General features: G+C 40.8%; 1 protein-coding gene across 4 annotated transcripts in view; it reads right to left on the reverse strand.

Annotated features, from left to right (window-relative positions):
- The window catches only part of LOC147025463 (interferon-induced protein 44-like), a 111,694-nt gene that overhangs the window by 75,877 nt on the left and 18,728 nt on the right, over window positions 1–17,089 (reverse strand). For 2 of the 4 annotated variants that reach the window (XM_085886461.1, XM_085886460.1), the window contains exons 1-3: window positions 14,178–14,315; window positions 9,243–9,306; window positions 4,006–4,029 (exon numbers count right to left, since the gene is read on the reverse strand). In XM_085886461.1, the coding sequence (XP_085742587.1) occupies window positions 4,006–4,029; window positions 9,243–9,306; window positions 14,178–14,300 (211 nt within the window). In that variant the 5' untranslated portion in view covers window positions 14,301–14,315. Of the gene's footprint in view, window positions 1–4,005; window positions 4,030–9,242; window positions 9,307–14,177; window positions 14,316–17,089 lie in introns of those variants that run through there. The other 2 variants (XM_085886463.1, XM_085886462.1) reach the window with 1 other exon arrangement.

Raw genomic sequence — 17,089 nt, forward strand, 5'->3', positions numbered from 1 at the left:
TCCCCCCCCCCAGTGGTTGTTTATTGCCACCGAACCACGGCCCACAACAAAATATGATGCCATAAATTTAAAACTTGTTTCTGATGGGGTAGTCTCAAATTTGTTGTTTCATTTTGTTTGGATAAGGTTTGTTTTTCGATCCAATATGGCTGCCAAACCACATGACTGACATCAGCATTTTCGCATTGCGGCAAGAGTATTGGATCATATTGGTAAAGATTTGCATGGATTGGTGAAGCGGATTCAGATAAATAATTTTTATAAGATTTTCCTTTAATGCACTATGGCTGACAGACCACGTGACCAACGACATTTTGCGAGGTAACAAAAGATGAATGCTGAACGAATTGTAATAAAGCCAATGGAAATTAAATGATGTTCAACAAAATTACCTCAAGAATGGCTTGAGAGAGTCGCATACCACGCGCGATGACAGTCTTGATTAAACCTTACTAATAATTGTTATTTGACATGATTAGATTTTTCTGGGTCCATCATCGTGAGTTACACTCAACCCAAAGACAATGGAAATCTGACACAACAAACCTGGGCACTGGACAGCAGCAGAGGCCAACATGTCTGTTGGCTTTGGCCCACCAGAAAACCATGATGGTGGCCATATTATTTTGTCTGGGTGGCATGGTGAGTGGAGGCAAGTGACAAATGTGGGTGAGGTCTTGCAGCTATTTGACCAATGGGTGCATATTTCAAAAATTGACCACCCAACAAGAACCACAACAGCAACATTAACCACACAGAGATATTGTAGACCTGCATCACATCTTAGTTTAAAACATAGGGGTAATACCCCTGGGCGCTCACCTGGTAGTGGCTGGATAAGATAACCAGGGAACCACTGGTAAGCATGTATGACATACAAAATATGTCAATGGAGAAGAAAGTAAATACCGATGGATGTTTTTTTAATGCCATTAACAAACTTTGGTGCATCACGGGTGATAAAGGTTGTGGTCAATTGCATTGAAATTGTGTGTGTGGTTTCAGAAAAGAAATCAAACATATTTTGGGGGCAACCCACATAGAACCCCTGAGACCCCAATTTTTTTTAATGTCATGAACAAACTTTAGTACATCACAGGTGATGAAGGTGGTGGTCAAATTTCATCAAAATTGTGTGTAGATTCTCAGAAGAAAGCAAATTCATATTATGTGGAGCAACACCACCCAACACTGCCCCCCCCCCCCGTCGATCCCACAGACCTCAATTTTTTTCATGGCGTGAACAATCTATGGTACATCATGGCAGATGAAGGTTGTAGTCAAATTTCATCAGAATTGTGTGTGTACTTTCTGAGAAGAAAGCAAATTCATATTTTGGGGACAACCGCCCTTACACCCCATGATGCCCTGATTTTTCTGATATCATGAATAAACTTTGGTAACTCATCGGTGATGAAGGTTATGGTTGATTCATAGGAATTGTGGGAGTAGTTTCTGAGAAGAAAGCAAATACCTATTTTGGGGTGGCAACCCACCCAGATGCACTTGGACCTCAAATTTTTTTATGGCATGAACAAACTTTTGTACACCATGGTTGATGAAGGTTTTAATCAAGTTTCATCAGAGTTGTTTGTGTTGTTTTTGAGAAGAAAGCAAATAACTCTTTGGGGGGGAGGGGTGACCCCCCATAAACCCCCTACATAGACCCCCAGAGACCTCGATTTTTTAATGCTGTGAAGAAATTTTCGTACATCACGGGTGATGAATGTTGTGGTAAAGTTTCATTGAAATCGCACGTGTAGTTTCAGAGAAGAAGTTGTAAGTATTTGTGGACGGACAGATGGACAGAAAAATGGATGGTCGGATGACACGCCATCCCATAATCTCCTCTGAACTACGTTCCAGGTGAGTTAATTCAGCTCAATGCCCCTCGGCTCACCTGGTAGAACCAGGGAATCACTGGTAGGCGTGGATAACCCACAAAATATGTCCATAAGGTGGTGGCTTGAACAAACTTGTGAAAGCATCATGCAGAGATGATTCCCACCAAGTTATCTAAATCAGGTGAATACTTTTAGAGAAGCAGTCAAAAGTAGGGATCCTGGAATCGTAATGACCTTTAAGTTCACCAAATGAATGTGCAATTTTTTGATGGGATTTGAAAGGATTATAATTTATTTTTTGGTCAAGGATTATAATTCCTGGACCAAACTGTGAAGTTTCGTTCTCAGAGCCTCATTCCAAGGACTCTTTTCAGTATCTTCACTGAACCTCTGATAGCCTCCAGTGAGATTCCCTGGAATGATTGTGAAATACTCAGTTTGGGTTTTCTTTATCATTCCTGTAGTTCATACTATCACTGGTACAATTTCAGCTTTCATCAATTTCCAAGTCTTCCTTTACCTCATTTTTCAGATCCTGGTATTTGGTCATTTTCCTGATTTCTGTGGCATTTGGTCCAAGTCATTGCAAACTGAAACTGATCAGCAATGCTGACCTTTCCTTATTGTGTTTGAGAACTATGTCCGGACACAATGCTTTGTTTGCAATGCCTTCCTTGTGGGGGGTGTGGGGGAGCATGCCAATTTTGGGTTGTTTTTTTCAGAGTATTCGCTTGAACTTGGGTACCCCAGTACTTTTGCAAAACCCGTTGGAGATTGGCCAAGCCATTTTCTTTTGATCATTTTCATAACTACACAAACATACACACATAGCATTTCCTTGGGGGATGGGGGATTTTGTGGGTGAGGAAGGGAGGTAGCTTATAAACCTCGCCCAAATTCTGAAGTTATTTCAGGATCGAACCATAGTACCTAATGGCCCAAAGATTTGGCTGTAGGTACTTCAGAATCTGGGCATGGTTTTAAGCAAACACATGTTGACATTGACATCCGTTTTGAAGCTACCAAAGGCCGCCATAAAGTGTATATTTGGAAGAGGGGTCAGGCAGTGCTGCCGCCGGCCTGGAGGCAAATTGTAATCACAATGAGGCGAAGAACTCCATCGCTTTTCGATGTCCAACATGTCCACATGCCACTGTCGGGGAAAACTCACCCAGTTCGGCAGTGCCCGGTATCATCCTCCTCCTCCCCTACACCAGGCAGCACTGGGCAGCCCCTGCGAGGAAGCTATATTGTGAAAATTTTTGTTGCTGTTGGACTGTGAAAGCATCCCTTGTTTTAATCCTTTTTCTGCCTCTGGATTGGGTCACCTTTGAGCTTATAGTACATGCGCTCCACATCAACATACCTGCTCATTTTATCATGACCATTCATCACTGTGACAACAACAGCTCTGCCATTGTTGTCTGACGAAATGACCAATTCCCCATTTTTTTGCATCTCTTTCAAATGCAAAATGGTCAATTGTTGTGAGAATTGCTCGTATTTGATTCCTGGCACATGATGCCTCCACAGTCTTTCATGAAAATCAGTTGCTGGTAGAAAGTTAAAATTAAGACCTCATGATTGTTCCCTGTTGAAAGCTTTACTAAGTTGGTGGTACCTTCCATTTTGAACTTTGTCTTTGTAACTCTCACAGTACAAGAATCAAATCATGAAAGAATGGGTTGTGATTGTGTTGTACTTGGCTCCACTATCTTCCTTTCCTTACGGTTTCTCCGTGTTCACGAATCAGAAAATAGCTCATCATACTCATTTAATGTTTCTTCAAAACTTTGTAGATGCAGAATCGAGGTTTATAGAGAGAGCATAGAATGGACCAGGAGATAACAGTATGAATAAAACAGTGTAAATGGAGGGGGATAACACATCAATATAAGGTTAGAAGGACATGTTTGAAGGATTGATGGAAGAAGAAAGGACATGGTGAAGAACAAGGGCAGGGGGGGGTGGTTGGGGGGAGGAGGAGGATGAGGACAAAGTGGTAAACAAGCTGGATACAGACAAGTCTCATTCACAGAAATGGGGCAATTGGGGAAGCATAATTGGAATGAAACAAAAATATTTTGAGATTTTTACAAATATCATCGTTGTTCATCATACTGATTGATATAAAGTGTAAGTTAAAATGTTTTTGACTTACGTTCAGGTTCAGGTTTTGAGAAAACTTGAGGATTTCGGATGAAAAAAAAAGGGAAAAGGAAAACAGCATCGAAGTTAAAAAGAATAGTTAAGTGCATAAATCTAAGCTGTACAACAAGAACCAAAACTGTTACATTATATATAATAAATTGCTGAATTATAAAACAAGTTCGTCAAGGCACAGGTAAAGATAATTTAGCCAATGCAATGTGTCCATGATAAAATCATTATCCCAGTTGTCACACACACTGAGGGTTTGCTTATGAAACAAAATACAGTGAATGTCGTTTTGACACCAACACACAAAAAGCAAATTGTGGTCTAAAGATACATTATAATGCAGATAGGAAAGGCAGCCTGACATTCATACAATAAAACATGTGCTCTGACATTGATGCCCAAGACTGATACATAATAAGTTTCTTCTCATATCGGGTTTCCTTGAGGCCTACCCTTCTTCCTGTTTGTATGCACGATCGTGTTTATTGTATTTTCTCCATATTACCATCAGTTTATATTTTCTACACTTTTCCCTCCACCCCCCATCTATCCCTCTCTACTATACCATCTGTTTTATGTGTTAAAACATAAAAAATACAATAAGAAAATACCTTTTACCTCCCATTCCCCATGTAACCATGTGACTTCCTGTACTGACTCTTCTTCCTCCTTCTTCTGCCAATCTCCCATCTCCATCTTTTGCCAACCCGTATTCACCATTCACCTTCACGATTTTTTATTCAATATTTCCTTTGACAAACTTTACTTAATCTTTAACAAGGACAAATGTGTCCACGAGCAGCGTCCTAAAGGTTTGGTCGGCTAAAAAAAAACAAAAAAATTTTGTTTTTTAAAACAACAACAACAACTTCCGATATTTCGTCACGTGCCTTGATTAAGCCAATAGCGAAACGCGTCATAATGTATTTACGTATTTACGATATATCGTGTATTTACGAAATAAATAATGTATTTACGAAATTACAATACGATAAATGGAATAACCTTTAAATAGTAACGTGAACTTTTCGAAACTTTAAAGCAAATGTCCGAATATATTTAAAAGTTCATGACAGACGCTCTCAAAAGGCACCGTCTATGTGAGGATGTGTACATGTGCTCAGTATTTAAGGAGATCCGGATCTTGCATATACAAGAGCCGAGTCCAAGAGATTAAGGTTTTGTCTTAACAAGAACAAGAGCAACAACAACAACAACAACAACAACAACAACAACACCAACAACAACAACAACAACAACAACAACAACAACAACAACAACAAGAGAGAAGACAAAGAACAGCACCGAGCTCTCTATGAGCAGCATTTTCATCTTCTCACGTTGCACCACCCATAACCACGTGATTCTCTCCCCCTCTTCTTCTTCCCGTAACTTTCATCAAAATACCAGCTTTCTTCTGTGTTTGCCAATCCAAATTCTCCAAACACAAACATGATTTTTCTTCAACCTTTCCTGTACCTAATCTGCTATTATCTTTACAAAAAAAACAAAAAACCCGTCTCTAAAGATATTCCACCTTCCTCTTTCAAACATGTGGTTCTTGATATTGTATCATAATGCATGACTCTTTTTCTTGTTTAAAAAACTGTTTTGAATTCGACCTTTACTTCATCCCATGTCGAAAACGTCCCACTGTTACAATGTTTCTTTTCTCCATCTATCTATCTATAATTTCAGCAATCTCTGTGTGTGTGTGTGTGTGTGTGTGTGTGTCTGTGTCTGTGTGTGTGTGTGTGTGTGTGTGTGTGTGTGTGTGTGTGTCTGTGTGTGTGTGTGTGTCTGTGTGTGTGTGTGGAATCACACACACACACAGTCCATCAATTTGGAATCTGACCAGGTCACTCTACCCTGCTTATGCTGCTTCTGCACTCCCAACAATGGATTGAGGTCCTCAATGCCAGACATGAAATCAGAGCCATCTCCCAAGAAATATCTCGTGTCTTCGATAAGGTCTGGCACCCCACACTGCTCACCAAACTCACTTCCATTAATATCCAAGGACATCTCCACTCATGGCTCACAGACTTCCTCTCCTGTCATAGCCAAAGTGTGGCCCTTAAAGGAGTTCACTCATCCGCTCTTCCTGTCCCTCAAGAGTTCCTCCTACAAGGGTTCCTCAAGGCAGTGTTCTGTGCCCTTTTCTTTTTCTGGTTTTCATTCATGATCGCTGTGTGATGCGTGATGAATGCATCATGCAAATCATCACACACATTCATGATCGCAAAACCCTGCGCGATGAACCGAAGATTTCAAATTTTGATTCATCGGTCCATAAGACCTTCTTCCAGTTTTCAGTAGTCCACTGGCGGTGCTTTATTGCCCAGGCAAGACTCTTTTTCTTATTTTGCCATCTTAGCAATGTCTTTCTTACTGCCAATCGACCTGTCAAACCTGCAGCTCTAAATCTTCTCTTCACAGTTGAAACTGAGACTTCCTTACTTTGACCGGTGTAAAGCTTTGCTTGAAGCTGCTGTCCTATGAGCCGCCTATCACGCAAGCTGTTGACTCTCAGAAACTTGTCTTTTGATTTTGTAGTGGCTTTTGGTCTGCTAGACCTCTTCCTGTCAGAGCTTCCTCCAGTTTCCAAGTGCCTTTTGATGGTGTGGGAAACTGTACTCACTAATACCTTGGCTTTCCATGCAATTTCTCCAAAGGAAAGACCTACACTTTTAAGGGTTATAATGGTATGTCTGTCTTCCTTTATTAATTGTCTTTTTCTCGCCATTATGATAGCAATATACTACTTCCTGCAATGCAATATTGTCCAAATAATGCTTCAGAGGGTGTAGCAACACAGTCTGTTCCAACACTGCTTTTATTCAGACAAGTTTGTTTGTGTGTCACTAATCAACAATAGTTGGGACACCTGTAGGAATTGTTTGCATTAACTCGCAAGACTTAATTTACTTCCATTGCTGCAGAACAGCTGCAGTTGCTCACCCATTACTTGCTCCCTGGTTTTTTTAACAACTCTGAAATTTAAATTAATTTTCTGTTTTTTGTAACCTAAACTTTTTTTTAACCTCTGGCAGTTTACCGCTTCGCTTTGTACCATTTCAGGTTATTCACTGGACTTGAACTGCTTAAATTTCAGTAACAACTGGAAAAATGGAGGTGTTCTAAAACTTTTGACCAGTTGTGTACTTGTTTAATTAATAATCTGAATTAAAGAATTTACCTCACTAAAATAATTAATTCAATAGTTTTTATATCAAATGCAATGCAAAAGGAACTTGTCAACAAGAAAAACGACCAAACATCAATAAAAGGTGACGATGAAGTCTGAAGACATTCTCACAAGACCTCATCAAATAATCAGCCAAATATCCTCTGTTATTATGGGGAAAAAAACTTCTCAGCAGATTCCACAAAATCACCCTTTACTGAACAAATTCTTTTAAATCTAAGTCGCTGAGATGAAAAGACATTACAACACGGAAAGCTGTACAAGATTGCAGAAAAACTGAAATCATCAACTTTATGCTGCACACTTCAGCTAAAACCATCCTGTCCAACTTTATCCAACACATCCAGATATGCAGCAACTGTACAATCATTAGAACTCCTGTTTGCAATCAGGCAATCTGGATAAATCTTGTGAAGCTGCCAATCAAAAAAAATTATAGTTAACCACACAAAATAACATCTATTTTACGACATGTATGAGATAATATTTATGCTAATTCTTATCCACATAGCGGCAGCATGAGGGGAAGGGAAGGTGCCGAACACAAACAGACAGCAGTCCCTAAGCTTAGTTATTTCGATAAGTATGTGTTTCGTTAGATTCCTCCCTGTGTTTAATGGGAATTTCATGTGTGTGCTGCGGGTTATTTTATAGTCAGGTCTTTTTACATCTTAAATCCCCCAACAACCCTCCAAAGGAGTCAACAGCAACAGCCCCCCTCTGCTTTCAGCACTATTCGCATTCTTCACGCGCTGGCGTGTCGAACACGTGCGGAGGCAGAGTTTCATCGGTCACTGGTGCTGTGGTTTTTGCTCCAAAAAAGGGCCTGGAGTCCCTCTTGTCCATGCAGCGGGGAGGGAGCGTCGGCCGACGCTCGCCAGCCAATGGGAAGCCAGAACGCCATAAACTATTGCGCAGCCTCTTCGAGGGGCTAGCCTCTTTGGGGGGGGGGGGCGGAGACCGACACGCACTCCGCCCAATGAAGGCAGGCCACCGAGGCAACCGACACTCCCCCCCCGTCCAATGAGGGATGAGGTGACATCAGAGGCGGTCCCTCTGGCCCCTGCGCGCGAGAGGGAGGGAGAGTGTTCGGCGTGTTCAGTCTGCGCTGGCGCTGGTCTGCTCTCACCTGGCCGGTTGGTGATCCATTCGTCTGGTCTGGTTTTCTGGTCGTCCTAACAGCGCAAGTGTTTGTCTCATCTCGTCCGCCTTCATGCTGGCTGGCATCCGTCGCATATCCCTCGCCTCTGGTGCTTGGTGCTGCTTCAAAGCTGTGGGTTTGAGTCCCACCGAACAAGAACGACCAAACCACATGAGGCGGACAGGTGCACAGCCGGACTCTGATCCCCCATGCTGACCTATCCTCCTCGGCTGGAGGGTCCAATAAAGACCCGACGGGGTCCATTTCTTTTTGGGTGTGTGTCTGTGTGTGTGGCGCCAGTCTGTTAAGTAGAAATTGTTAAGTGCTTTTGCTCAATGTACATTGCCCGCATATTCGTGATTCAGTCTGCTCTGTGTCTCCCTTCCGATTACTGTAAATAAACCCATGTTAAATGTTCCAGTTCGTTGTCCGCGTTTTCCTCCATTGGCTGAGCATGGTTCGGGCTTGAGAAATAGTGAGGCCGTTTGGACCGTAAATTGTTAATTTGGTCCGGCGCGGCTTTGGTAACTTCCGCTCGGTTACGCCGGATCCGAGTCGGTAACAGCGACTCGGTTCGGACAAAGTCAGCCGAGGGTGTGGCTTCCCCAGTAGTTAGACAGTGTGGGTGCTTAGGTAAATTGGAATTAGACAAGTGGACCTGACCTCATGCCATCGAAATATTGGTGACCACAGTCCTTTAAGCGACCCGTCAACTCCGGAGTTATCCGGGGTGACGACCTTGCAATTCCGGTGTTCGGTAGGAGACGGCCCAACTGTTCCATCTTGCGGTCATCCTCGCCACTGATCCCCAGCCCACAACACTATAGTGTTTTCTGCAGATTGTATTTTTTCTGAGCATTGGCATTTCTTATTTCAACTTCAAACTCACATCCTCCCATGGTAGCGCCGGAAACAACTTCACAAAGGATGAAATGAAGATTCAAGATCAAAACCTGTCACAAAATAGAGCAGATAAATTAATAATTAATGTAATGTTTCATGTCACCAAAGAGGAATTGGCATTATATATACATATATATATATATATATATATATATATATATATATATATATATATATATATATATATATATATATATACATATATACACACACATGTATGTATATATATATATATATATATATATATATATATATATATATATATATATATATATATATATATATATATATATATATATATATATATATAAATAATATATATATATATATATATATGTATATATGTATATATTTACACATGTATGTATATATATATACATATATAAATAATATATATGTATGCGTATATGTATATATATCTATATGTATATGTATATGTATATGTATATATATATATATATATATATATATACATATAAATAATATATGTGTATATATTTATATAAATATATATATAATATGCATGTATAAATAGAAATTATATATATATATATATATATATGTAAATATCTATAAAAAATATATGTAAATATCTATAAAAAATATATGTAAATATCTATAAAAAATATATGTAAATATCTATTAAAAATATATGTGTGTATATATATATATATATATATATATATATATATATATATATATATATATATATATATATATATATATATATATATATATATATATATATATATATATATATATATATATATATATATATATATATATATATATATATATATATATATATATATATATATCCCTGCAAGCTCAGACATTACATTCATATTCAGTGCAGCGAGAAAAACGTTTTTTATCAAATCAAAACAGTCCACATATAATTTTTCAGTTATCAGAATAGAAATCGGAACCACACTCAGAAAATTACAGCATTGGGAAACAAGAAGGGCACTTGGTGGCGGAGATACCTCTGCCATGCAATGCCTGATCCATGAGAACATATCTGGCCCAATGCATTTTTGAAATATCATGCTATATATTGTTGTTGGCCCTATCTCTCAATGGTGAAGAATCACTTTAAATGTGTTTTCCTTTTGGTGGGAGGTATGAAATAAAATAAAATAAAAAATTCCACCATTTCTATTGAAAAATAAACATGGTTGAGATATTCCATTGCAGAATCCAGATTCCGATTTTGAAAGTAATCAAGCTCATGTGATGTCATACCACCATGTTAAATTTGAAGTGAATCAGCCAAGGAGTTGTCGAGGTACCACCTGGAAAATGAAATGTTGACAGGCAGACAGGTGGACATGTCAATCTGATTAATGGTGGGTTCGTTGCACACAACCAACCCAATAAGTCTTGAAAAGGTGAAGACATGTGTTCTTTCATGAGATATACACAAACACTCCCATTAAGAAATGGAAGCGAGATATATCCCAAAATACAAGAACAGGTTGTAGATCGAGCAAAGCCAAATTATATCCACCCAGCATGGTCTGAATTTTCCTCACACAGCCATTCCAAATAAACGAACCCAAGGAAGCTTATAACTAAAAGCAGTTTCTGCAACTTACTATACCGGGACACGAACTTGGAAAAAAAACATAAACCAACAGATGTACAGAGAAAGTATCCTCTGTACCATCGAACAGACGAATATCTTATTTTGCGACAAGGATGCCCCGAATGTCTAATTTATGAAGATATTTTGGAATGGATTATATTCTGCCATGTCTGAGGGATTGCTAACATGGTTGCATTCAGCCAGACATCTAAGAAATGCCTCCCAAGGCATTCATTCCCCCAAGGTTCACCCAAATGTTGCCAAAACTGGCACTGTTCATGGGGAAGGCATGTGCCAAGCATTGAGTAGAGTAAGTAGACCAAGTGATGAAAAAACAACAAGATATGTCTTTATGAAATTCAGGGTGTGGTTCTGGTGTGTTTTGATCCAAATTAGGTTCAAATGTGCAATTGAAATCTCCTCCGATACAAATACAGTGATCAAAGATTAAAGTATGAAGGTAATTATCCAGATGTGTGAAAAACACTTTACGAGCCCCGCTCTCACGAGGAGCAGAGAGCCAGAGACATTAAGTAAGGTGAGGTGAAATCCTTGATACACCAACTGTTATGATGCTAAGTGTCGTTTAACTATTTCAAGGAAACTATACGAGTCAGGAACAAAACCTGGACGAAGCAAAAAAGCAACCCCTGCCGAGACAGAAGACAGATTGCGAAAGAATCAAAGCCCATGATTGAGGTGGAGCTAGTCACACTGTGAAGTCTCCGTTATGTGCGTTTCTTGCAATAAACAGACATCCACATGTTTCTGAAGCAATAAGTTTTTAACTTGGATCCAACGCAAATGGTTAGCACGGCTCCCATTAATGTTTAAGGTGCCAAAAAGGACTTCCTTCCTTTTCATCCCGAATCAGGGGGGTTGGGGGGGTTGGAAGCCGTTACGAACATGCGAACCCTGCTTTTGGAATAAATTTCCTCAGTCTGTGAATTTGTGGTTTTGTTATTTCAAAATCTTTAGAATTCCTAATTATACACTTTGTAGTCTTATCTGCACTCTGCGTGAAGGAAAGCAAGTCAGGAAAATGTTGATGAATGATGACATTCCGCTGCCTAAACGTCTCATTCAGAAAGGATGCAATAACCTGGGAGGATATCTGTAAATGATCAGATGATGACTGTGACAGATCAGTCACCTCCATGTCATCATCATCTGAAGCAGACAGCCCAGAGAACCTTCCACGAGGTTCGTAAATATCACCCTGGACCTTTACTAACTCGTTTACAGACACGTCTATGAGGGGTACTGAGTGATGTACCCGGTGGTACTTTGTGAGTCCTGTTTTACACATTCATCAACATGAGATGGGGCCTCTAATCCACTGTCTTGTACAACTACATCGGGCACCTCTACCGGCGCCTCACGAACTGTATGTTGATCATTTGTTGGGACGGGAACATCGCATGGAGCCGCAACACTCTTTCTGTCTGTCTCAGGAAAAACTATCGCTGATACCTCCCGACATTCGACACACGCTTCAGCAACACCAAGAGACACTTCACCGCTATCTGAAGGACCCGGACCACACTGTACACTTTGAATTACATTCTCCTTATCGGAAACCATTCCATCCTTTTTTTCATTTCCATGAGGTTCCTCAGTTACCGGAACAACCGTATCCAGAACGACTACCTTGGGAGCGCAAGTGGGGTCACGAGGAGCAGACGAGGTTGTGGGTCGTTAACTGTTTTACAATCAATATCAACGTGTCCCGATTCCCACACTTCGAACAAGAAGCTTTCGGACAAAATATTTTCAAATGGGCAAAAGCTCCACAAAGAAAACATGTTAAAGTCGCTGATGAAGCATACACATGGTAATCAAAGTTATCAATTTTAATCTTAAAATAAACCCTTAAACTTGTGTCCTCCCCACGGTCCGGCAGCACCATGTAAAGTTGCTGCCGAAAGCTCATCACGTGCTTTGCTTGGTCATGGCGGCACCCGAGAGGGATCATGGAGATCTTTGAAACAATTTTTCCGTAACGAGACAAAACAGACAAGTTGTTCATTCGACATGAAAGGAGGAACGTTCGAGACAATGATTTTAATTGTCGGGACATCCATCAGGGAGGCCATAACAAAGTGACCACTCTGTGTGGTTAGCCTGGAACTCACGACGTCGTGAACAAAACGTACATCGGAAACGAACACCACGACCTTCTGATTCATACGTGACGCAGCACGAACATGCTCAACACCGATAACGTCTCCAACCGCCAAAACAATCTCTTCCTTCCTTTGTCGTCGTCTCGTTGTCTTCCTCACTTTGGAAGAGGAAGTTAACAATGCACTCCTACTTTCCCGAACTTTGGGAAAAAGGGCGCAAACTAAACAAAATAAGGAAAGGCAAGTGAAATAAAAACCAAAATAAAGCAGGTTTAAAGCGAAAAGCTTTTAAATAATGAATGGACGAACAGGGCACCACCAAAAAACCGACGATACCCTAACTAACACCGCTACGTGCTCTCGCTCTCTTCTCGACACAGAAAGGAAACACAGGGGAACCTTACAAGTAGAAAAATAACACAGGGGAAACGAAATGGGGAGTGTGGGAGATACCAACCTGCATGGCAGAGGACAGGTCCTCACAACACAAAGCAAGGAGCAACCATGACAGTACACACACCGTGCAAACAGCCAGCAGGGGGCGAGAGAGACAGACACAGAGACAGAGACAGAGAGACAGAGAGAGAGAGACTTTTCTTCTCCTTTATTGCAAGGAAGTTCGTACAGGCATAAAAAACAACAACCAGGAAAGGAAGCGGTAACAAAGAAGTAATATTTAAATTTATAAATTGATTGTCAGAGCACCACCAACCGTGCTCCATAAAGATTGCTTCGCACACCACCGGTTTTTAAATAAAACAGGATCTTGAATTTCAAACTCAAAAAGAACACGCGATGTAACCAATGCTTTAAAAATAGTTAAAACGTCATCAGCTAAAACATCAGTGTTCTGCAGTTTTTGTTTCCTCGATAAATAGATGGCTAGTTTTGCCTCAGAACACAAAAAATTTGCTAAAAGACAATCATTTTTACATTGATACAAGAAATTAAAACCAAATATAAAAACACAATGTGTAAAAGTCAAACCGAGCCCCCGGATCACACGCGACATAATTCCAAAAAGCGAGGCCAACCTTGAACATTCAATGAAAATGTGAAAAATGGTCTCTGGGGTGTTGCAAAAGGGGCACAATTCCGAGTTTTCAGGACATATACGGTGGGACAGGATGTTACAAGGCAGGATGTTGTGCGCTCGCCGCCGTTGTAGATCGCCTGAGCGCTTGACAATAGGTTCTTTATACATCACCTGCCATTTTATTGTTGTGGAAACGTTAGCTTGAAGCAGCGCTTGCCAATGAGCTTGTGGCTCTGCGGGTTTGCCAGGAAAAAGGGTGAGAACACATAGATTGTACACTGAGGATTTCTCCATCTGGTTAAAAAACCTAAAACTTTGAAATAAAATTAAAAGATTTGGGAAAGGACATTGGGATAAATTGAGGGCATCTTCTGTGTCTGGGTCCCATTTTAACCCGGTTTGCTTAAAATCCGTAAAATCACAGAGAAAATTTTGCCAATAACTCTGATGGACCTCAGACTGGTGGCCACGGCAATATCAGCAGCTGGCTTCCATGTATGTACAAGGGGGTTCCCGAGGTGTTTAACTCTGGTAACGCCGACATCAATAAACTTTTGCATGAAAGATCTGTCACTACAGACCCCATTACAAAAAGGATTTTAAAATATTGGTTCCTTTAAAAACATCTGAAGGGAGTAAGCACTGGCATCACGGCAAAAAGAAAACGCCTGCCATGCTTCCAGCATGCTTCGGTAAAACAGAGGGACCGATGTCATATCCATGTGCTTCATGTTGAGAAGAAAGAGCTCGTCACCATAGCCAAGTTTCCCAGCTTGCTTGAGCAAGCAATGGGCAAAGGCTTTCCATGGGACGTCGGAGTATAGAAGCCTTCGTGCTGAGAGGAGGTGGAAAGCCATCACTTTGCTCGTCACATCTATTAGCCCCTGTCCACCCTCTGTTGTCGGTAGGCTTAGTATTCCTGGCCGGAGCCAGTGCTTTCTCCCCCAGAAAAAAATCTACAAAAAAGCTTTGAAGTTTTTTAAGGATAAAAACTGGGGCCTGCAGTGACTTAAAAACACGCCATAGTATTGATACCGCAAGATTATTAATGACCAGAGTACGACCCCGGAAGGAAAGCTGCCTCAATAATCCCCTCCATTTTATCAACCGCTGCTCAGTTTTGGTAATCAGCGATTCCCAGTTTTTTTAAATAAAATCTTGAGTTCCAAGAAAGACACTGAGGTAGTGTCTTCCTTCATTGGTCCATTCAAGCTGCCCTGGCAGGGTTGGAGGGGGAGTCTCATTCTGTGGACCTAAATAAAAAGCTTTGCTCTTTTCCATATTAACTTTAGTCGAGCTACCCAGGCTAAATTCCTTGACAGACTCAAGCAAAGCATGAACATCATCATCTGAGCGCACAATTGCACAGAGATCATCCGCATAAGCAATGGTTTTTACGGGATTTTCTAACGGCAGAGGATAAAACCCTTGTAGCCGCGTGCGTAAACGATGTAGTAAAGGTTCAATTGATCGGGAGTATAAAAGGCCAGACAGGGGGCACCCTTGACGATACCTCTGGTAACAGGGAAAGGCTGACTTCAGATGTTATTTACTTTCAGCACACTAAAAATATTATTATACAATAGTTTGATATAGCAAGTAAAATTTTCCTTTTTAAAAAAAAAAAAAATAATAAAAAACCAAACCCCCGTAAAACAGCAAAGAGATAAGAATGATCAATTGTGTCGAAAGCTTTTTCTTGGTCTAAAAACACTAGACCAACATTTCTATGTTCAGCAATACAAATAGCGATCATGTCACTGACAATAAAAATACTATCGTGTATTGTCTTTTTAGGGATGCCATAAGATTGATCGGGGTGTACAATCTCTTCAATCAAAGGTTTGAGGCGGTTGGCAAGAACTTTCGAGAAAATCTTGTAGTCCGTGCAGAGGAGCGAAATGGACGCCAATTTTTAAGTTGCTGGAGGTCTCCTTTCTTAGGTATGAGAGCAAGTATAGCCCTGTGACAGCTGAGTGGTAGCAAGCCTGATTGTAGGCTATCAATTAAGAGGTCAAGCAACTCAGGTCCCAACAAATCCCAGAAGGCTTTGTAAAACTCCATCAAGTCCAGAAGCTTTACCTGTGGGCAAAGTTTGCAAAGCAGTAAAAAGTTTGTCGAGAGTCACTTCCTTGTCAAGTTTTTGACATGCAGATTCAGACAAGGTGGGCAAAGAGGTGGTTAAGGAACTAATCATGTCTTCTTTCGTGTTTCTGGCACAATACAAGTCAGAAAAGTATTGTTTGGTCAAGCTTCTAATGTCTTTTGGATCGTGTGTTGTCCGGCCTCCTGGTGCCTGCAGCGAAGTTATTTTCTGGTTTCTCTTTTTTGTGCTTCCAAAGCAAAGAAAAATTTGGAAGGAATATCAATAGAGCTGTCGTTCTCCATTCGCAGTCTAATTAGATCCCCTCTGGCTTGTTTTGCACAGAGTTGAGCAAGGAGGGCTTTCTTCGTTGCTAGTAGAGAAACAGCCTTTCAGCACGGAGAGTTGGAAGGCTTGACTGGAGAGACAATATCTCTTTGGCAATTAGAGATTGCAGCGTGGATTCGTTCTTTGTACAAAAGGAGCTATATTGCTGGCAAAAGGTCCTGATATGGGTTTTCGCATTGTCCCACCATTGTGCGAGGCAGGAGTAGGAAGGCTTCTGTAGTTGTGAAACTTCCCAAAAGGCTCAGAAGGCGACAGGAAAAGCGTCATCTTGCAGAAGGCTCGCATTGAAGGTCCAATGGGCAGTGCCACGATTTTGAACCGGGGAAAGTATTTGAAGAACAACCATGTGATGGTCCAAAAAGCCACTTGGGGTGATGTCAACATGGTCGATGACATTTAAAGAGTCATTATTGATGTAAAATCTGTCTGGCCTTGCAAGAGATAGCCAGCCATTTGCACATCGGCACCACGTGTATTGTCGTGCAGATGGGTTCTGGAGTCTCCATACATCCATAAAGGGAGAATTTGGACAAAGCCCTCTTTAAGGGTGCCGTACTTGGTGGGTGGGGCTCTTCTTCATTACGATCAAGGGTGGGATACAATGTGCAATTAAAGTCCCCACACAGACAAACAAGACCATCAAAAACAAGGT

The sequence above is a fragment of the Eptatretus burgeri genome, chromosome 6, assembly GCF_056783735.1.
Source record: "Eptatretus burgeri isolate ZD-2024b chromosome 6, Ebu_testis_v1, whole genome shotgun sequence".
Lineage (NCBI taxonomy): Eukaryota > Metazoa > Chordata > Myxini > Myxiniformes > Myxinidae > Eptatretus > Eptatretus burgeri.